Consider the following 23,119-nt stretch of genomic DNA (forward strand, 5'->3'; position numbering starts at 1 on the left):
CCGCATGGGGTTTGGCCTTCTTTGTTCCCATATGTGCACCATGAGTGGCCTGAATTTCATCTTTTGGGTAGATTCTATGCAAATAAGTATTAATAGGCCTCCTAATAACAAATAAATATTAATAGACCACGTAGACCTCTTAATTATGTAGAGCATTCTGCAGTTCAGGGGAGGGGTTAAACACCTGTCCCGTAACTTTGTTACATCAGTTTTTACACTGTTAAAACATTGACTTTAAGGGAGTTGCATAAAAAATTATGTAATGGAATGGTAAAACAAGTTCCTGTGTCTGCATACGTATCCTCACATACATTGTGCAAATTTTACATTTCTCAGAAAGAACACAAAGAATTTCTATCTTCAGAATTCCTTTGTTCTTCTGAGTTTGTGAAGCCTTTAATAGTTTTAACAAATATTATTATATTTAATTATTTGTTATCCTTGTGAGCTTGACATAACAGTTTTCACTTATTTCAATCACACAAAAAAATCTAAAAAGGGGTACTCGCTTATAATTTGATCAACAGTAATATATGGGAATAAAAAACACAAGTTGTTAACACACAATACATCTTGAAATATGAAACAATAACCTTTCACACACTATACATATAAAGTTGATACCTTTGGATATTATCTCTACACGGACAAAACTTCAGTATTTTAAAAGCCCAGTGTTATTTTTTTGGGGGGAGAGAGAGGTGATTTCATTTCTCTCTCTTTTTTTTTAATCTCTTTATTCATCTGAAGTAACACTCTGGTACCTAATTAGGTGGAATCTGTCATGGATGTATAGTTCATCTACACTAAGTAGATTCCACAAGAAGCACACAAAAGGGCTCCACTGTTAAATATTTCATGCAATTCACTGTGGTTCATAGTGATGTCGAGAAATCCTCAACAATGCCATCTCTAAAAACAACAGACAAAACCCCCTCCATTGCTGTACCATGAACCTCCTACCAAAGACCCAGTGAAAACTAGCAGGTATGCGCTGTCTGTTCTTCAGCACCACTATAATATAATCAGTTAATCATATGCTTATTAGCACTTTAATAGGTTCAAGATTTGGAATTGAAGCTGATTTTTATAATTCACACTGTCAGTTGAAGAGCAAAGCACTGCTTAAAAATCCAGAGAAAAGAGTATTTATTCATTGCTTACAATGGAAGGACCAAATAAAAAAAAAACCTGTTTATACTACATATCATACTGTGGGGATTTAAAAAAAAAAGCCTGTTGCAAATGTCTACTCTGATTAACTTTAAAGAATAATGGCTCCTGGGAATGAGAGTTACTTGGTGAAATAAAAAATAATCTGATTTATGCAATAAAATAATATGATTTAATTACAACTGCTTTATGTTTTGGGTGTGGCCAGGGCAATTTATTATGTCATCTTTAAAAATCATCCTTCCAACTGCTCATTCAGTGCTTTCCTACGTCCACTGCTTGGTGTCAGCTCCTCATGTTTAAATGCTTTGTAATAAAAATATGCTCCCAGACCATCTCACCTTAACAGCAGTGCCAGTGCTGTTTGTCATATTGATTTCCACACAAAAATAAAAAAGAAATATTATTTTAACCAATCGAGCCAAATGTCAGAATGACGATCCATACAGATTCTTGGCTTAACATTCAAAAGCTTTTCACACAACATTTAGTATTACAGATTCAGTGAAATCCTGTCTCCACTTCTCTCCCCTTCAGAGCATAACATGTCTGAAATCCACTCTTTCACCTGGCATTTGAATAGGCAGAAACCAACTACAGCTGACATTCATGACTCCAGTAATGACTGATTGCTCATAGGGGAGTTCATGTTAGGAATTGAACTTTGGTCTTCAGAGTGAAATAGGTCTACACAAATAAAGTTTCTTTTATCCATTCATGAAAATAAAGACCCTATATTTTAATAAAATAGATTTCTATAGCACAGGATTGACATTCTCCACTGATTTAAGGATATATATTATTCAAGAATTGAGATATAGCAATAAAGAAACAATTTCCCTAATTCTAACTGAAAATTAGAATTCAAGTCAATGTTCAAGGTGCTGATTGAGGAGGTATCTGAGACATTAGCTATTATGTTTGAAAAGTCATGGACTACAAGACAGATTCCAGAGGACTGGAAAAGGACAAATATAGTGCTAATTTAAAGAAGAGAAATAAGGACAACTCAGGAAATTACAGACCAGTCAGCTTAACTTCTGTACTCAGAAAGGTAATGGAGGAAATAATTAAGGAATCCATTTGTAAACATTTAGATGATAATAAGGTGATAAGTAACATTCAGCATGGATTTGTGAAGAACAAATTGTGTCAAACCAACCTGATACTTTTTTTGACAGGGTAACAAGCCTTGTGGATTGGGGAAAGGGGAAGAAATAGATATGGTATATCCAGATCAGTGTTTCTCAAAGTAGTCTATGAAACCACTTTGAGAAACCTGTTAACTGGCCGCGCCAGTTTGTTTATTTACCGGTGCCATGGCCACAAAGCCTTATGGCTCCTATTGGCTTTGTTTAGCCATTTCCAGCCAAGGGGGGCCATGGGAAGGGGCGATCTGGCCCACTTTGAGAAACACTGATCTAGAGTTTACTAAGGCATTTGATGCTGTCTCCAGTGATCTTGGTCCTGCAGTAAGGGCAGGGGACTGGACTTGATGATCTCTCAAGGTCCCTTCCAGTTCAAGCATTCTATGATTCCATCTTCTCATTAACAAATTAGGGAAATACAATCTAGATGTAGTTACTATATAAGGTAGATGTGTAACTGGTCGGATAAACATTCCCAGAAAGTAGTTATGAATGGTTCACAATCAGGCTGAAAGGGTATAATAAGTAGGTTTCCATGGGGATCAGTTTGGGGACTGGTTCTGTTCAGTATCTTCATCAATGATTTAGATAATAGGACAGAGAATGAACATAAAGTTTGTGGATGATACCAAACTGGAAGGGTTGCAAGTGCTTTGGAGGACAGGATTATAATGCAAGATTTTCTGGACAAACCAGAGAAATGGTCTGAGATAAATAGGTTGAAATTCAATAAGGAAAAATGCAAAGTACTCCACTCAGGAAAGAACAATCAGTTTCACACATACAAAATGAGAAATGGCTGCTTAGGTAGGAGTTCTGTGGCAAGGGATCTGGGCTCCATAGTGAAATATGAATATGAATCAAGCTAAATATGAATCAACAGCATAACACTTGCAAAAAAAAGTTCACATCATTTTCATATGTATTAGCCGAAGTGAATTGGACAAAAACATGATTTTTCATGTGCTTCTCTGGCAACGTACATTTTTCTATACAGATGTAGCTATTACAAAAGATTCATCCTCTATAGATTTTTCCCTCTAGATCAGGGGTGGGAAATAAGCAGTCCGTGGTTCACCAGATGTGGTTCACCAGGGTTAGCCTGTCATGCTTTATTTATCTTTATTTACTTGCATCCATAGATCTGGCCGCTCAGAACTCCCACTGGCCATGATTCACCATTCCCAGCCAATGAGAGCTGAGGGAAATGGTGGCCTGGCAAAGAGCCATGGCACTTCCTGTGGCTCTCATTGGCCGGGAACAGCAAATTGCGGCTGTGAGCTCCAAGCAGAATACCTGCAGATGTGCAAGTAAATAAAGGGTCTGGCGGCCTGCCAAAGGCTAACCCTGGCAAACCACATCCAGCCCACAAGCCATTTATTGCCCACTCCAATCTAGTATGATAAGTCTGGCTTCTAAAGATCAGTTTTATTTGTAAAATGAAGTGCAGTTTGAGTGGACATTAAAATTCTCTCTAAATCCAGATCACTAGACCACCATGCTAAAAACTCCTACACTCAATTCAATGAGGCTGTTTGCCTGAATAAATATGAGTATGAATTTGCAAGATTGGACCCAGGCGAACAGGAGACTAGAATTGCCCCTGCAAAAGATGTCAGCTTTGCTTTATTCTTCTTCCTCCTGCCTCAGGAAAGACCTAGCATGATTAGTATCAGACACATTTTCCTTTCATGTGTTCATTGGAGATTAACAACAAGGTATGCCTCTTACCAAAATATATGATCTTTTGACACTTGTTCTTGCAGAAGAGTCCATTTTTTCCCCAAATCAGCTGACACGTAAAGCTTCAAAGAAAAAAAAAGACAAATATTAAGTGACAGACCACTGCTAACCATTAAAATTTTAAAACTGTGGCTAACCAAGGCTCTTTGAAATAAGCTATTAAAATGACAGATTTCACATCAATCAAAATCAGGTCAAGGAACTTTCCAGAATGCTTTCCAAAGCAACAATATTTAAATCTTTTTGCTCAAATAAAACCAAGATAAACTTCCTCCTATATAGAAGAGAAAAATTGTCAGGCAGGGACTTCATTTGAAAACAATACACAATTTCATTTTGGATCAGTGGCAGCTGTTGTTAATTCTCATGGGATTGTGCAAGAGGAAGGAGTGCAAAGGAACTTTTCCTCCGTTGGTTCTTTCTACGCCACAGCCAGCCAAGTAAAAATACTCCGGGTCCCTATTCTGCAAGGCTTAAGATGCTTACTGTTCAGCACAGGCTTCAGTTTCCTGACAAACCAATCAGATGCTTAATTGCTTTGCTGAACATGGATAGACTTATGCTCATGGTGGACAACCTGTGGCCCATGATGTTTCAGCGTGCAGGCCACGAGATGTTTTGTTTACCATTGCCCATAAGCAAGATTGCTAGATTCTGCTGGTTTCTTTTCACATAGTTTCCCACCCCCACCACGAGTATTACTAAAATGACACACTCCTAAATCAGAGGTATGTGTGTTTCATTCTGATTGTACACAACATTGACTGAGAGAGCCACGCGCTCCTTCTGCATTCAGTCAAAGCGCTGCTATGGTTCAATCGCACATAAGTGCAATTAGCAAAACTACCCTATCCCAGGAGATTGTTTTGGTTATAACCATCTTGTGGCTCACTGAGATGATGGAAGACCACTGATGCAGCCCACTCACTAGTCTAGGTTGCCCACTGATGACTTAGGGTATGTCTACACTACCCTCCTAATTTGAAATAGGAGGGTAATGTAGGCATACCGCAATTGCAAATGAAGCCCGGGATTTGAATTTCCCGGGCTTCATTTGCATAAAGCCGGCCGGCGCCATTTTTAAATGCTGGCAGTTCGAACCCCGTGCCATTCCACGAGGAGTACAGCTAGTTCAAATTAGACGCCTAATCCGAACTAGCTACTCCGTGCCGCGTGTAGCCGCGCGGCACGGGGTTCGAACTGCCGGCATTTAAAAATGGCGCCGGCCGGCTTTATGCAAATGAAGCCCGGGAAATTCAAATCCCGGGCTTCATTTGCAATTGCGGTATGCCTACATTACCCTCCTATTTCGAATACTTGTTTAACAGGGCTCCTAATAAGCAGAGAGACTCCTCCATGCTCACACCGTAGGGAGCAAAGCCATGTCAAAAGAAGTGGAAATGATAGGGACTGCACCATGATTTTCCTCCCTTCCTCTTGCACTGGTCATAGTTGGTAACACTAGGCTTACTTTCCTTCCTCCCATTTTACTTCTTATTTTCAGAAATGAATGTGCTAATAACAACAAAAAGACTGAGACCAAGTATATGTCACTGGCACAGATATAATTCTTGTTCCATGACATGCTCCAATATGTAACACTGTTCATTCAAAGACTCCCTCACTTCAATCAGAGCCTTCAGACAGCATTCTTCTCCCTTGCTACAAAGTCACCACTAGCACGTTAAGAAGTCAAATACATAACATTGAAATTCATTGCTTTTATTTCATTCAATTTACACATGATTGGGTTCCCTCCCCCCACCATATTTCAGATGAAAATCATGGAGAAAGTTACTCCCTTTCAAGGTAGTGCCACATTTACGTGTTTAGTCGCAGTTTGTGTTGCAGTGCGGAGCTTCATAGGGAATACTGAGGCACTTTTATTTGAACTACTCCCATTACAAAAAGTAATGAGTCCATTACATATATATTGCATTTTTATTATGGATATTACATACTCTGTCATTTACATATTTAATAACATAGGGTTATGCATCTTTTCTTGATGAATGTTTGTAATTAAAAAATAATACGAATGGTCAAACCACATTACCCAGGTATCTTGCAGCATATTGCATAGTAACATGACTTTGTTACTAACATGTGAAGGAAAGTGACCAGAATAGTAGACAGTGTTCACTATATAGTGGATATTCACTTGTACAGGGTGTTGCTATTTATGGTAAAAATTATAGGCTTTATTAGGCTGCACATGTGACATAGGAAATGCATGGTATAACAGGAAAAGGGAAATCACATTCTGTCCATGAATTTGGTGACAGCATCTCTGGTATACCATCCTTAACTAGTGCTAGGTCCAATGACTCACTAAGGATTAAAAAAACATAGAAGATACTTTCGTATGCATACAGATATATAGCTTTAAACAGGGAAGTCAACAGAATCGCTGGGCCCCTGGGCAATGTGTGTGTGGGAACCTGGCTCTGCATTCCTAGAAGAGGGGCAGGGCTTCAAGCAGAAGGGGGCAGGGCTGGGGCAGCAGCATGGGGCTCTAGAGTGTGCTGCCTAGTGTTCCAGTAGCAATTCTAAAGGGCCCGGGGATTCACTTCGGTTGGAAGTAGCAGCGATGGCAGCCATGGGCCTTGGTCCTTTAAAATTGCCAGGACCCAGGGCAATTACCCCCATTTCTCCCGCCCCACCTTCCCCATCAGCAGGCCTCGATATATACATGTATATATAAACAAATATGTAGTGGCTGGCAAAAAGCAACCAAATTAACACAAACTTGAAGAGTTTAAAACACAAAAAATGGAAGGAATAATTTATTACAATAAAGAGGTACATCTAAGAAGAATGAGCTAGAGCCCATTTCAGCAAGGCATTTAAGAATGTGTATAACTTGAGTTCAATAAGACTTCTTAACACAGTGTTTCTCAAGCTGTAGTACGAGTACCCTTAGGGCTACTCGCGAGAAGTCTGGTGGGTACGTCAACACAACTGAATTCAGAGAAAATTGAATTTTTGTTTTAAGTTTTACAGCACTTTATTATTTTTGTACTTTTTACACCCAAAAATTTCATCACCCACCTGGCTATGATTAAGTTGTTTAAACAAATGTGTTGCAATGATAGAAAAAATTTTATGTGTCTGAAATTTTATGTGTAGGTACTGAGGGTACTTAATTTTTTTTAAAGGGGTACTTTATAAAAGAAGGTTGACAAACACTGATTTAACATACTTAAATGTACGCATGTGCTAAAGTATCCTACTGAATCTGAACCTAAACAAGAGAAAACTCTGGCTCATTGTGTGTTTTATTTTTGATTCCCCATAACAAAAATCAAATTTGAGTTGTACTAATGGAAAAAGCAAAACCTTCAGTTTCACCAAACACTTCTGAATTATTTTTGATTCTGTTAATTACCAGCCTTGCATTAAAGCAGTCTCTTTTTATAAGGCCACAGAATACATGACTTCAATTTTTAATTTTTTCCCACCCTCACAGTTTTCAAAGAAACAATTAAAATCTCCTGTGATGCCTGTCTAGTCTTAAAAATGAAATCAAGCATTTATATTGTCTCAGTGAACAACTGATTGATGTTCATTATTATTGTGGTAGCCAAAAAAAGAAAGTATAGACTTGAGCCAGTAAGTGGATTAACCCAACTGCACTGACTAGATTTGTATTCATTTACAGAGTGTCAGTTAGAGATTGGAGCTTTATTTAGATAAAATACAGGCTACTGAATACCAGAACAATTCAGGTTTTTCTATATAGAGTAGGAATTAAAATCAAGACAGAAATCACAAGAACATTCAGATGCTCCAGGAGACAGAAGCCTACAGATTCTATTTGTCAAAGAACTCAATCCTACATTCCTTGTACACTCAAAAATGCTACTGCAATTAATGAGCTGATTAGGAAGCTTCTTCTCAGTTTACCCAAATTAGCTCAATTTCTTGAGTCTGCACATTTAGGTTGTAAAACTGAGAGCCTGTTATTATGAACATTACGTTACATTTTTCTTTCACTTAGGACAGAAATATAATTATAAAACTCCAAGATCTAGACTATGAAATCTCTCCAGGTATATTTTACTTCTTGGGCCACGGATTTCAACACAGTGATTCCCTTTTTATGTGAAATCTGAATTTTACCCTCCATCTCTTCCTTCTCTCTCCCTTGCCTTTACCTTTGAATGTCTCTCTCTTACTCTCCGTGGGCCAAATCCCTCAGTCCTTATTCAGAATTTACACAGGTAAATCCCCCTTTCCAGCAAATTATACCTTTCTTTTTGGAATAAAGAATAAATGATTTGGTTTATTATGCCCCTATGATTAACTTATTAAACTATAAGACTAATAGAAAGGAAAGATCTATTAGATCACCTAAACCGTCTCCTGGCTATACAAGGCTTTTACTTACTGCACATTTTCTAGTGTTTTGTCCAGTCTAATTTTAATGGAAGCTTCCACCACCACTTCTTGTGGTGGATTATTCCAGCAGAAGCCAAACTGAAAACAGAGTTTTCCAGATTTAGGTCTTTTGTGGTATAATTTCCCCATGTGAACATTTTTGCAGCTGTAAAATTTTCAAAACATTAGGTATGTACCTAAAACTGAATTTAAAAACAAAAAATTCCACCATGATGTTTGCAGGGCAGATGAGCTAGAAAAAATCAAAGCTGTTATGTTTTCATGTAAATATAGTCCTGTTTCCAAATAATGGAACAGCATTAACCACTGGTGATCAGCTGAGCATAGCTTTAGATTCAATTCCTGAAAGGCAGTTCAATAAAACTTCAGTAATATCTGTGTAATACTTGTCTGCAAAAAGTAACAACTTGCCTGCTTTTATCATGTAAGCAAGAGAAAAAGCCCTCCATACACCATGACAAAGCTTAAAGGGCCTGATTCTGATTACACTCAGTGTTGTACATATCTGGGATAACAGTGGAGTCATACTACAGATTGTATGCCCTTGGTCCGGCACCCTTGAGACCTGACTGGCCCCAAACCAGTGAATTTCCCAGACCAGCGAGGTCAAGGATGGCCCCGGCTGCAGGGCTCTGCTCCGATGTAAGCAGATAGGCTGGCATTGGCTGAGTGGGAACTGAGGGAAGACTCTCGGGGTAAGAGGCAGGGTAGCTGCAAAGCCCCCTGGCCAGGAGTGCAGCCCTGTGGGAGTGTGAGCCATGTGGTTGCTGGTTTGGGCTCCTGGCCCCCAGCCATGGGATTGTGTTTGTGGTTTTGGCCACAAGGCTCCACAGCTACTTAATCTCTTCCCCTGAGAGTCCTCTCCACCCTGTCGCTATTCCCCCATCTCCCTCCCTTAGCTGCAAATGAGCTATTTGTGGTGTTATGGAAGTTCTGAGAAGACAGGGGAAGTGCTGAACCTGTTGCTCTCCCTCCCCCAGATTTTCGTCATGAGAGTTTCAGCCCAGGAGTGCCCACAGGGATGCTGGACCAGAGATGTAGCTGGATGAGAGAAGTCCAGATTACAGAGGTCCAACCTGTAGTAAAAACCTACAGAAAATAAGATCAGAATCATGTAACTGAGCATCTGCAGGCACAGCTGCTTGCAGTTCCCATTAGCTTGAGTTTGCTGTTCCTGGACAATGGGAGCTGCAGGAAGTGGTGGGCAGATTCCATTGGCCAGGCATGGCAGGCAATGGGAGCTGCAAGCAGCTGTGCTTGCACACACTCAGATAAACAAACACTTTTACGGCATGCCAGCAGCTAAGCTTGATAAACCACACACATGTGGCCAGCACATGGGAGGTTCCGTAGCCCTGCCATAAATCTTTATACTTTAAGGAGCATTAATCCAGAACACTATTGAAAATCTACAAATAAATTTGATGTGACTTTTAAAATTTGTCTGAATACCTCACAGGGCGTATTCTACTTTTCTATAGCTCTATTCCATGGTTGCCTGGAATCATGTTCTGCTTTATACCTAAACAAAGGCTTATTCTATTTTACAATCCAAGAAAGACTTTGGAGCTAACATTTAATCTCAGTTAACTTTCTACTGCACTATAAATTAAAGAGCAATTGCTAATGGACAATTTCTAGGGAAAATAAGTTTCTAGGACTGCACTTAACCATAATTATGTTAGAGAAAAGATTATTTTGCCAATATCAGTACCAACAAGACATGACAGAGAATGAAACACTATACAAAGATAATGACATTTTGAGATTTATATAATTTACTGAAATAAAGAAAGCAACATTTCAGGAACTGAGTATTGCCTCGCCACTGGCAACTCACTTTATATAAACCAAATCAGTGAGCCATGACAATTTCATTAGGTTAATACAATACATCTTATGATGGTCAAGAACACCCAAGCTTTACCTTGCCTTCCTTGGTGTAAGCAATCACCTTGTCCTCATCTTTTGGGTGAAAAATCAGGGTTTCCACAAAGAAGGTAATAGGCTGCTTTTGAAAAGTGGCTCCTTCATCTGTGCTCATGAAAAGACTCTGGTCTCGGTCATTATGTGAAGAACTCACAAGAATTATCTACAAAAGAAAAAGAGTAATACATATTAAGTCACAGATTCTATATAAAGAATTGTTCATTGCCAATATCAGAAGCCAAGGCAGCGTTATTTCTGAAGGAGATGGTAAGAATTAGGCAACATGCTTCACAAGAACTCTGTATCTGAGCTTTTCAAAGCCATCTAGAGAACTTGAACACCCAGTTTCCATTAATTTCTTGAGCATGAACTTTTTTTTAAAAATCAGTCCAAGTCTACTTTATATCTAGGGTTCCTAACTCTCAAATCACATAAAACTGAACACCCTTGTCCTGCCCTCTACTCTGAGGCCTCACTCCCTCCCCCTTACTCCATCCACCCTCTCTCTGTTGCTCACTCTTCCTCATCCTCACTCACTTTCACTGGGCTGGAGCGGTGGGCTGTGGTGTGGAAGGGCTGTGGGCCCGGAGAGGGGCGGTGGGCGATTGGGCATTACGGTGATGCCAGTAACTAGAGTTTCAGGATGTGGGAGGGGGATCTGGGCTGGGGCAGAGAGTTTGAGCATGGGAGGGGGTGAGGACTCTAGCTGGGGGTGGGGTGAGCACCATCCATGTGTGGAATGAATTTTGTTATATGGACATGTTGTGTCACACTTCAACTCCAGAAGGCTGCATGTAACATAATGGACATAAAAAATAAGAAGAAACACTGACTATGGCTGCTCTTTTTGTGCCTAGGAGTCAGACATACTGGCTGCTTCCAGGAGCTGCCTATGCTGGCTGCTTCCAGGAATGGCACAGAGCCAGAGCAGGCTGCCTGCCTTAGCCCTGTGTACCACTGACCAGCCTGGCCAGCAGTGATGACTACAGCTGCTAGGTCTCTTTTCAACTGAGTGTTCCAGTCAAAAAACAGAAGCTTGGCACACCCTACTTATATCTGAAAGGCAATGAGTTTAAATCCCACTATTTCTATTGGGGTCCTTGCCCCAGGGTTCCTAAAGCCACATACATTCAAGAGCTCCAAACTACTGAGGAAGGAGTAGTTCTGGTAATATCTTGTTTAATTTGACCATTTAAATAGCTAACCCTTTTGTGTAGTGAAGCTATTTTTATAAACAAATGGCATGCTTAATCACTGCTGTAACTAAACTGAAGTTAATAGACACACACCAGGGATGAAACTGGTCTGTAACATCCACATATGGCTGAATATTCTTCTCTCTGGCTCAGATAACAATCTCACTTTGATGATTTGCAAAAATAAATGCTAGTCAATTATCTGCATTTCCTTTTCATTTCAGGATATTACTTTGACTCCAACCTAATAAAAGTTGCAGCTGCTGGCTGTCTGCTTGCCTGGACCTCATACTGGGCTTTTGGTAACACAGAAATATTTTTGCTGCAGAATCTAATAAGAATAAAAATCCTTTCAGCTTCTTCAAGCGTGCCTGAGTCTTATAGCATGGCTTTTGGAAATGGCATTGTGAGGTTCCATTTGTATCATGTCTCCTGCTTGTAAATAAAAAGATGATTTTACTAAGCACTGGCCCTGCAAATGCAACATCAAATTTAAAAGTCCACATGACTTCTTTCTGGCTCACACATCAACAGCAATTAGAAATTTTGCAATCAAAACAATTAAAATATTCAGTTGATGATGCACAAGCCAGCTACAACTGCCAGCTAGGGTTGCCACCTCTGCCCTATCTCTTCTCTGGGTCCTGCCCCTACTCGTTCCCTCCCTCCTCCCACTGTCACTCACTCTCCCCCACCCTCACTTGCTTTCACTGGGCTGGGGCAGGGAATTGGGGTAGAATCAAGGATGAGGAGTTTGGAGTGCAGGAGGGGGCTCAGGACTGGAGCATAGGGTTCAGGTGCTTAGGACTGGGAGAGGGCTTAGGACTGGGGCAGAGACTTAGGGTGCAGGAGGGGGTTCTGAGCTGGGCAGCAGGCTGGAGTGCAGGAGGAGACTTAGGGAGCAGGCTCTGGGAGGGAGTTAGGGTGCAGAAAGGGGTTCTGACCTGAGGTGGGAGGTGGAGTTCAGGAGGGAGCTTGGGGTGTGGATTCCAGATGAGTGGCATTTACCTTAGGCGGCTCACAGTTGACAGTACAGCAGCGTCTGTGTGGCTCCTGGAAGTGACTGGCATGTCTGATCCTAGGCAGAAGAGCCAAGAAGCCATGCATACTCCCAACACATGCTGTCCACACAAGCTCCATCCCGACAGCTCCCATTGTCTTCAGTTCCTGGCCAATGGGAGCTGCAGAGTCGGCGCTGGGGCTGGAGCATCGCACAGAGCTTCCCTGATTGCCCCTTTGCCTATGGGCCACAGGAACTTGCCAGTCGCTTTTGGGAGCTATGCAGAGCCAGGGAAGACAGGGAGCCTGCCTTAGCCCACTGCACTGCTGACTGGATTTTTAATGGCCTGGTCAGCAATGCTAACCAGAGTCACCATGACCTTTTTTCAGCCTGGCATTCAGGTTAAAAAACAGGCACCTGGCAACCTTAAAACCAGCAGAAAATCCTGATAACATTTTTTTTGCAGAAGAGCAGATGCGCTCTTTCGGAAACCCTGTCTTCCTCCATCCATGAAGAAGAAGGGCTCTTCCGAAAGAGGAGGCTTTTCTGAAATTTGATGCAGTGTAGATGGGCCAAATTTCAGAAAAGCCTCTTCTGAAAAAACTATCGGAAAACGGGTGCAATTTGTGTACCTTTTTCCGATAGATCAGTGTAGCCTAGACATAGCTTAACTCATAGTGGTGTTTATGTCTATGTTTTGTTTAAAAACAAAACAGCATCATGCTCTCATTATATTAAAAATGAATTCCTAAATACAAAGTTGGGGAAATTAACATAGTAAGATGCTGAGAGTCAGAAACATAATATTAGAATAAATCTATCCTCTCACACACAAAAGAGAAAGTAAAGCTGTCATCTATATTGTAAACATTCATTTGTTTTCAAGGTAAGCTATTACTCTTCTGGATCATGTATCAAACACTGATTGCCAAAAGGGTATCTAGTAATTAAATATTGTTAAAACAAGGAGAATTATTTATAGATATTATGAAGACCAGCAGACTTCTGTTCATCCCTTTAAACCTACTCTTGCACAGCTGTCCACCTTGCTAGATCTTTGGCAGGTTTTACACGAAACAAAACAGACAGATTATGATAATTCTATGTTTGGTTACCCATGGTATGCATAAAAAAACAACTGTTCCAAAATTTAATGGGATATCTGGCAAATCTCAAGCCATCTATAGAGGCATAAAACTGAGATAGCAACGCCTAGCTATTAGCACCATTCCCAACTATATTTCCAGGGAAATGTCAATATGAGTTAAATGTTAACAAGACAAACGTCAGTTCCCATGGGCTTATGCACAGGTATTTAGGGAGCAATTATGATGTTGTAGACAGACTCTTGAATGGCTCCATCAAACACAGCACAAAACCTGTGAGGTCCACGTGATGCAGCGATTTCATAAAAGGGCTTCCACAAGGTTGAACGAGTAAGTGCATGATGTAAGCTCAACTTCTGTCCAACCATGAGTCTTGGTCATTTGAAGCACTGCCAATGTTATATGTTGAAAAATCATGAGGCAGGCCCAAAAAATCATGTGAGATTGGATTTAAAATGAGTTTAAAAATAATAAATATGGGGCTCTTTTTATGAGCTTGCTGATATTTTTGAGCTATACAGGTTTATATTTTCAAGTGTTTTCCCCCTGAAACCATGAGGGCTTGTGACTTAGAATTTGTTTTAAATGAAAGCGGAGATTCTCATCAAATAACTTGCTTCCAGGAGTTGAACTTCAAGAAAAACATCAAATATTGTAAGACACTTAATGAAATTGCAAGTTATGGAAGTGTCATGTTTGAAAGTGTTCTCTGCACCCTTCATAGATAATGTAAGGGAGTACTATCATCTGCTTTTAGGAAGTGATTGTTCTGTTGCTTGGGCCTATTATATTTTTCACACACACAGCCTCCGATATACATCAGGATGAGTACATTATTAAGGATGATATTCCAGATAAAATATTGCACATGCATCAGGCACTTTACATAAGTTTTGATTTTTTTTTAAAACAATGAGACAAGTACCAATAGATCTTTCCCTTAGCAAGAGATTCTGTGACTGCTGTGTGACAATAACTGGGACATACTGTCAGTAGAGCTGAACCAAAGGCTGACTGCTGATGATTTTAGCTCCAAATGAGTAACTACTTGCTTGGATGGCTTTGAAGCCAGAAACCAGAATAGATTTTAATCACTGCTAAACTTCAGCTCAGCTTTTAATAATGATTTTATAGCTTTTTATCATTCCCTGTGGAATTCTCCACTATTTCTCATTGAAACTATAAAATTCTATGAAGTTATCCCTCATTTTCCTTTTAACCTTCTGGCATCTAAATAAGGTGTGTATCCATCTCTTGATGTGCTTGGATAATTCACATTAGCATTATCTGGAGTTATGTTAATTGAAAGTGTAAGGCTGCTTGGGTGAAAGTTATGAAATCAGAGTTCATGATTCTAAGGAATGGTAGAAGGTAGAACAGCAAAATAGAGACAATGGATTTCAGGAAGTCAGAATTTAGTAAACTCAGAGAGCTGGTAAGTAAGATCCCATGGGAAGCAAAAGTAAGAGGAAAAACAACTGAAGAGAGTTGGCAGTTTTTTAAAGGGACATTATTAAGGGCCCAAAAGCCAACTATTCCACTGCATAGAAAAGACAGAAAGTATGGCAAGAGACCACCTAGGATCGAGCAGGAGATCTTATATGATCTAAAAATAAAGAAGGAGTCATATAAAAAGTGGCCTTTTTTCCGGCAACCCCCCTCCTTTTTCGAAAAGCTACGTAAACCTTAGTTTTTGAGGAAGAGTGGCTTTTTAAAAAAAAAGCATCCCAACTACTTTCACTTTTGAAAGTGAGATCGGAAGAAGATATGCAAATTCCCATGGAATTTACATATCCTCTTACGGAACTACGGTGTAGTCTAGAAATAGCCTCAGAGAGTACAGGCAGTCCCCGGGTTACGTACAAGATAGGGACTGTAGGTTTGTTCTTAAGTTGAATTTGTATGTAAGTCGGAACTGGTACATATTGTAGGGGAAACTCTAGCCAAACATTTTTTTTAGTTTTGGATAGCATAGGGAAAGGTTAACTCCCCTCTAATGTTTGTTTTGCTGTCTGTTCCCCTGTTCAGAAGATTTCACATCTATTTCTGTCCCTGTGACAAACTCAGGACTAAAGGAGTAACTCATCAAATACCAAACAGCTCTGCACCATGCTTTGAGCTAATAGCTTTATTTCCACACACCACCCAGGGTTCTAGGAGGAGGGTCCTTTTTTTGCTAACACAATGAGGCCAGCACTTTGTTTGTTTTGGTGGAGTCTTTGTTTGCCCAGGGAGCCCAGCATGTATAGGGGGAGGAGGGGAAAGGTGGGAATAATAGGGGGCCGAGAGGCTGCTTTTGTCCGCTGATTTGGCAGCCTGTTGCCGGGGGCAGCCAGGTTGCTGTGGGGAGGGAGGCAGCTTGTTAGTTGGGGGAGGAGGGCACCTTGTTGCTGGGGGAAGGAGGGCATGCAGGCTGCGAGGCCGCAGCAGGCATGGGGAGGCACTTTTCCTCCGCTGGCAGCTCTGCGGGACACCTTTCCCAGTGGCCAGTTGCTGCTGCAGGCAGAAGCCAGAGCCGGAGGAGCCAGCCAGAGGAGGAGGAGGTGGATCCTAGGATCCAGGTGAGTGAGCCTCTGGGATGTATAGAGGGGGGGTGGAAGGGGAAGAAGGGGGGTGGAGGGGGAAGACGGGCTGAGGCTGGCCAGCGACCGGGGGGCAGGCTGCGAGACCGCGGCTGGCAGCGGACTTGGGGAGGCGCGTTTCCTCCGCTTTGCAGGACCCCATTCCCTACGGCCAGTTGCTGCTGCTGCACCTAGGCTCCACGTGTGAGCGAGCCCCGGCATGTATAGAGCGGTGGAGGGGGAAGAAGGGGGGCGGAGGGGGAAGACAGGCTGAGGCTGGCCGGCGACCGGGGGGCAGGCTGCGAGACCGCGGCTGGCAGCGGACTTGGGGAGGCACGTTTCCTCCTCCCAGCAGCTCTGCGGGACCCCATTCCCTAGGCCAGCTGCTGCTGCAGGCGGAGACCAGTCAGAGCCGGCAGGAGGAGGAGATGGATCCCAGGATCCACGTGAGCGAGCCCCGGGGATGCTGCTGCGCATGTGCGGCAGTTGCCTCACCCCCGTTCGTATCTAGGGATCCGACGTAAGTCGGATCCACGTAAGTCGGGGACTGCCTGTAGTTATTAAAGGTTCGCAATCATGCTGGAAGGACATAACAAGTGGGGTTCTGCAAGAGTCTGTTTTGGCACTGGTTCTGTTCAGTATCTTCATCAATGATTTAGATGATGGCACAGAGAGTACATCTATTAAGTTTGCAGATGATATCAAGCTGAGAGGGGTTGCAAGTGCTTTGGAGAATAGGATCAAAATTCAAAATTGGACAAACTAGAGAAAAGGTCTGAGTTAAAGAGGATAAGTTTAATAAGGACAAATGCAAAGTACTCCACTTAGGAAGGAAAAATCAGTTTCACATATACAGTATAGGAAGTGATTGTCTAGGAATGAGTACTGCTAAAAGGGATTTATGTGTCATAGTGGACAACAAGATAAATATGAGTCAATAGTGTGACGCTGTTGCAAAAAAAGCAAACATGATTCTGGGATGCATTAACAGAAGTGCTGTGAGCAAGACACGAGAAATCATTCTTCCACTCTACTCTGCGCTGATTAGGCCTCAATTGGAGTACTGTGTCCCGTTCTGGGGACCACATTTCAAGAAAGATGTGGAAAAATTGGAGAAGGTCCAGAGAAGAACAACAAGAATGATTAAAGATCTAGAAAATATGACCTATGACAGAATACGGCAAGAATTGGTCTGGTTTAGTTTAGAAAAGAGAAGACTGAGGGGGGACATAAGAGGTTTTCAAAGGGTGTTAGGAGGAGGAAGAAGAATAATTGTTCTCCTTGGCCTCTGATGATAGGACAAGAAAAATTAGTTTAAATTGCAGCAAGGAATGTTTAGGTTGGACATTAGCAAAAACTTCCTAACTGTCAGGGTGGTTAAACACAGGAATAAATTGCCTATGCAGATTGCGGAATTTCCATCACTTTAAGAGCAGTGATGGAGATATTTAAGAGCAGGCTGGATAGACATTTATGAGGGATGATTCTAGACAGTGCTAGTCCTGCCATGAGGGTGTGGGGACTAGACTCAATGACCTCTCAAGGTCCCTTCCAGCTCTAGGATTTTATGATTCTAGTATCAGAGGTGTAGCCGTGTTGGTCTGAAACTGCATAAACAACGAGAAATCCTGTAGCACCTTATAGACTAACAAATTTATTGGAGCATAAGCTTTCATGGGCAAGACTGCATCTGACAAAGTGGGTCTTTGCCCATGAAAGCTTATGTTCCAATAAATCTGTTAGTCTATAAGGTGCCACAGGACTTCTTGTTATTATGATTCTAGTGTTTCAAGGAAATAACCTGTCATTTAAATTGTAAGGCGAGCAGTTAAGATAAAGTATGGACTTGTATCACTGTCTTGGAGTGCAGAAAAAAAAAAGCTATAATGTAAATGAAAAATACTAATATAATTGCTTGCATATGTAGTAAAAGATGTATGCTGAAGGGTTTAGACTCCTGTGTTTTACTACCATTACTATCTGGAAGAAGACTGTGAAAAGGATATAAAATTAACTTGGTAGTGATATTGCCCAGATTACTAACATAGCAGAAGCTCAGAGCTTCTGTGTATGTGTATCTCTGCTTGATAAATAAGAATTGATCAGGTGAATGTGATAGCCCCTAACAGATAATGGAAGTTCTCCTTAGCTTAGACTGTAGAGACTTGAGCTTATAAGAGTGGGATGATCTGAGATCTTACCTCACTAAAACCATATCCATGAAGCACTGACTAGCCATGTCCAGCAACAAGATGACTGGGAAATCTTAATTGTAGTTTTGGTACCTTCTCAAAGGTGTGCTGACATGAAAAGTGCCAATAAATATTGGACAAGAACTTCTCCATAAGGAAAGATAACTCTTTTCTTGCACTCAAGGAAGCAGGAGTGTCTCACTGAAGAATCTGTTCATAAGGTTCTCAAAATTGGAGAAAAGAAGACTGAGAGGGGATATGATTACAGCTTTAAAGTGTTTTAAGTGTTCAAGCGTCACTAGCAGAAGGAAGAAAAATTGGACATTAGGGAATTTTTCCTTAATGTCAGGGTGTTAAGCACTGGAATAAATTACTTAGGGAGGTTGTGGAATCTTCATCAATGAAGATTTTTAATAGAAGGTTAGACAAACACTTTTCTGGAATGGTCTACATAATACATAGTCCTGCCATGAGTGCAGGGACTAGACTAGGTGACTGCTCAAAGCTCCTTTCAGTGCCATGTTATGTTAATAGCCAAGGAAGATAAACCTTATCAGAATGGTAAAAGAGATGTAGCCGTGTTAGTCTGGTCTTGCTGAAATAAAAGACAGGACTATGTAGCACTTTAAAGACTAACAGGATGGTTTATTAGGTGATGAGCTTTCGTGGGCCAGACCCACTTCCTCACATCAAATTGTGGAAGAAAATTGGCATGACCACAGATACCAAAGGGATACATTTTTTTTATTGTATCCCTTTGGTATATATGGTCATGCCAATTTTCTTCCACAATTTGATCTGAGGAAGTGGGTCTGGCCCACGAAAGCTCATCACCTAATAAACCATCTTGTTAGTCTTTAAAGTACTGCAGAGTCCTGTCTTTTGTCTCATCAGAATGGTGCTTATTATCAGTCACAGCAATCACTGGGACACATAGATCATACAACAGCAGTTTTTAGCAGCTTAGTCAGTCTTAGGATACATCTACACTGCAATGCTATTTTGGGATAGCAGAGGTATCCCAAAATAGCTACCCCACGTCCAAGGATCTGAGAAATCTGCTACTTCGAAATAATTTTTAAAACAGCAGACACCCTGTTTCACCATCCCTGTAAACCTTGTTGCACGAGGGATAAGAGATGGCTCAAAATAGCACTTTATTTTGAAATTTGGCACCGTGTAGATGTGCCAAATTTTGAAATAGCCTATTTCAATATAAAATTGAAATAAGATACCTTATTTTGATTTTAGACTGCAGTGTAGACATACCCTTAGTTTGCTAAGTAAGGGTATGTCTACACTACAGCACTAATTTGAACTAACTTAGTTCGAATTAGTTAATTCGAACTAAGCTAATTCGAATTAGCGCATCTAGACTTAAAAACTAGTTCAAATTAGCATTTTGTTAAATCGAACTACCATGTCCACACTGAGTGGACCCTGAACCGAGGTTAAGGATGGCCGGAAGCAGTGCCGGCAGGGCATCAGATTAGGACTTAGAGCGTGGAGCTGCTGTCTCAGGCTAGCCGAGGGCTGTGCTTAAAGGGACCTGACCCCCACCCCAGACAGACAGTTCTCAGGGTTTCCCCACTTGCAAAGCAGTCCTGGCTTGGAGTGCCCTGAGTGCCCACACTTGGCACATCACAGCACTCTGCCATCAGCCCGGCTGCACTTGCCGCAGGCTGCCATCCGGAGGGGGGGGGGGTCAATCAATGGGCTTCAGGAGAGCTTCCACCCCGAGGAGCCCACAGAGCCAGCCCAGTCCTCCCCATCGGGGGCTTGTACCCCATTCCTCCCTCACCTCCTTCCACTTACCCCTCTCTAGCCCCCCTTCCTGATGTACAAAATAAAGGACACATGTGTTCAAAAATAGAAACTCTCTTTATTGAACAAAACTCAGGGAGACTGGGAAAAGGAGGTGGGAGAGGGGAAGAGAGAGAGGGTGGGGGAGGGGAGGGCAACTAAAATGATCAGGGGTTTGGAACAGGTCCCATATGAAGAGAGGCTAAAGAGACTGGGACTTTTCAGCTTAGAAAAGAGGATACTGAGGGGGGATATGATAGAGGTCTATAAAAGCATGAGTGGTGTGGAGAGGGTGCATAAAGAAAAGTTCTTCATTAGTTCGCATAATAGAAGGACTACAGGACACCAAATGAAATGAATGGGTAGCAGGCTTCAAACTAACAACAGAAAGTTCTTCTTCACAAAGCAAATAGTCAACCTGTGGAACTCCTTGCTGCAGGAGGCTATGAAGGCTAGAACTAGAACAAAGTTTAAAGAGAAGTGAGATAAAGTCAGGGAGGTTGGGTCCATGGAGTGGTATTAGCCAGGGGGTAGAAATGGTGTCCCTGGCCTCTGTTTGTGGAAGGCTGGAGATGGATGGCACGAGACAAATGGCTTGGTCATTGTCTTCGGTCCATCCCATCCAGGGTCCCTAGTGTTGGCCGCTGTTGGCAGACAGGCTACTTGGCTAGATGGACCTTTGGTCTGACCCAGTACGGCCATTCTAAGCTCAGGGCTCAGGGTCGGGGGTCTCAGTGGACCCTGGCTATCCTGCCCTAGACGGCCACTTTCCTGTGCCTAGTGCGGAGGTCATGGATGAGATCCACGATGTCCGCACTAGACAAAGCGGGCGCCCACCTCTTGTAGTCCCGGGCAGGCTCCCAGGAGCCGCCAGCCTGGTCCCGGGAAGAGGCGGAGGGCTGGGTGGCAGTGGGTGGCTGGCTCGAGCCGTGCTAGGTGCAGGGTCTGCTGGCTGGGTGCTGGCAGGCTTGCACCTGGCACAGGCACCGTAGCCAGCCCGTGCCCCTTTAAGGGCTCCGGGGCCGGGAGGGGGGCAGAAGAGTTTCCCTGGTGGTGCCCAGAGTGGCCACCAGGGAAAGCTGGGGAGGGCTAGCCTCCCACTAGTTCAAATTAAGTGGCTACACAGCCCTTAATTCGAACTAGTTAATTTGAACAAGGCGTTAGTCCTCGTAGAATGAGGTTTACCTAGTTCGAATTAAGCGCTCTGCTAGTTCGAATTAAGTTCGAACTAGCGGATCGCTAGTGTAGCGCCTATCAAAGTTAATTCGAACTAACGTCTGTTAGTTCGAATTAACTTTGTAGTGTAGACATACTCTAAGACTCCATTATTACGTAGCTTAAAACTCAGCACATATCTACTATATCTTAAAATCAGAGGGGCAAATTAAGAAAAATAGAGAGATGCAGGGGAAGGAACCTCCACACACATGAAGCAGGATGAAATGAGCTTTGTGTTTTAAACTCTATTGTGGTTGAATATTAGAAGAAGGGCATTCTTTAGTGGATTCATTTGAAGGTTGAGACTCAGGACTTGCTGAGAATTAGTCCTTATATTATCATAGATTTACTGTGTGATCTCAAGTATGTCAGTTAACTTCTCTGGGTTTCAGCTTCCCCAGCTATACAGTGAGAATGATCATATGCTTTTACTTACCTCCTAAGGGTGTTGTGATGATGAGCTAATGTCTTTACAGTGCTTTGAAAAACTCAGGGACTCTGATCTACTTATTCTAAAGATGCTTATTAATCACTCCTTTCTCAGGTCAAAACTCCTACTGAAATCAACAGTGTTAGGGTACATCTACACTGCACAGCCATTTTGGGATACCGGAGGTACTCAAAATAGCTACCCTGTGTCTACACAAGCCACCCATTATTTCAAAATATTTTTCGAAATAATGGACGCACTATTTCGCCATTCCAGGAAACCTCATTGCATGAGGGACAAGGAATGGCTCGAAATAGCACATTATTTTGAAATCTGGCACTGTGCAGGCATGCCAAATTTCAAATTTCAAAATAGATTCAAAATAAGATACGCAATTTGCGTAGCACAAATTGCGTATCTTATGTTGAGTCTGGGGTGCTGTGTAGACACACCCTTAGTGAATACAATCAAGAGTACTGAAAAGGGATCAGGGTAGGAGTCCTTCACACTGTACCTCAGCATCCATTTTTGGCTGATAATGGAACACCTGATTCAGAGCCAATCGAAGGCTGTAGAGAAGGATGCCCACTGATTTTCCTTGGCTTTGAATCACGCCTCTAATGATCAGGCTGAGATGGAGTTACCTCAGCCTCTCCCTCACCCCTTCCCCACACACCCCCTCCGCTTCCCTACATCTGGCCAACATGCAGTACAGTGTAAACAATGGCTTTTGTGGGAGAAAGGAGGAACTAGAGATGGTTCTGGATTTGGTCCCAGCACCTGGAAGCCTTAAGTTAACAAAAAGACATCCCCCATTTCTGCCTGCCTTCCAACAGAAAGAGAGAAGAAAAGCATATAAGGGGAAAATAAGCTATAAAAATAGTACATTAGCATTCCACAGGTCAAAACACAGGAAATAAAAGGTGTTGGAAAAGTTATAATTACCCCATCGTTTATTTTTATCTTGATAATTATATGGTTACAAATCAGCCAGCAGTGTGTTAAGTACATAAAATGCTTCCAATTTGAACTAACTATAGTAATAATCAAATTATTGGAAATTGGACCAAATGTCTACAAATTCATGCTGCCAACCCTCTGACACACATACTCTGGGGCAAAAAATGCCATCTTCCCAATGTTCCCTCTAATTTTTTCCATCCAAGTGTGGAATCAATTTTGTTATCTGCATTGAGGCATGAGCAGATGTGCACTGCAA

At 41.9% G+C, this 23,119-nt stretch overlaps 1 protein-coding gene across 6 annotated transcripts in view; it reads right to left on the reverse strand.

The window, feature by feature from the left end:
* SORCS2 (sortilin related VPS10 domain containing receptor 2) overlaps nucleotides 1-23,119 on the reverse strand; it is an 863,992-nt gene that overhangs the window by 150,469 nt on the left and 690,404 nt on the right. For all 6 annotated transcript variants that reach the window (XR_012904391.2, XM_075930786.2, XM_075930785.2 and 3 more), the window contains 2 exons: nucleotides 10,393-10,557; nucleotides 4,053-4,126 (listed from right to left, as the gene is read on the reverse strand). Coding sequence is in view for 5 of the 6 variants with exons in the window: in XM_075930786.2 (XP_075786901.2) it covers nucleotides 4,053-4,126; nucleotides 10,393-10,557 (239 nt within the window). In the remaining variant the exon portion in view is untranslated. The remainder of the gene's footprint in view (nucleotides 1-4,052; nucleotides 4,127-10,392; nucleotides 10,558-23,119) is intronic.

Source organism: Pelodiscus sinensis, chromosome 4 (assembly GCF_052426305.1).
Source record: "Pelodiscus sinensis isolate ZL-2025 chromosome 4, ASM5242630v1, whole genome shotgun sequence".
Classification (NCBI taxonomy): Eukaryota; Metazoa; Chordata; order Testudines; family Trionychidae; genus Pelodiscus; species Pelodiscus sinensis.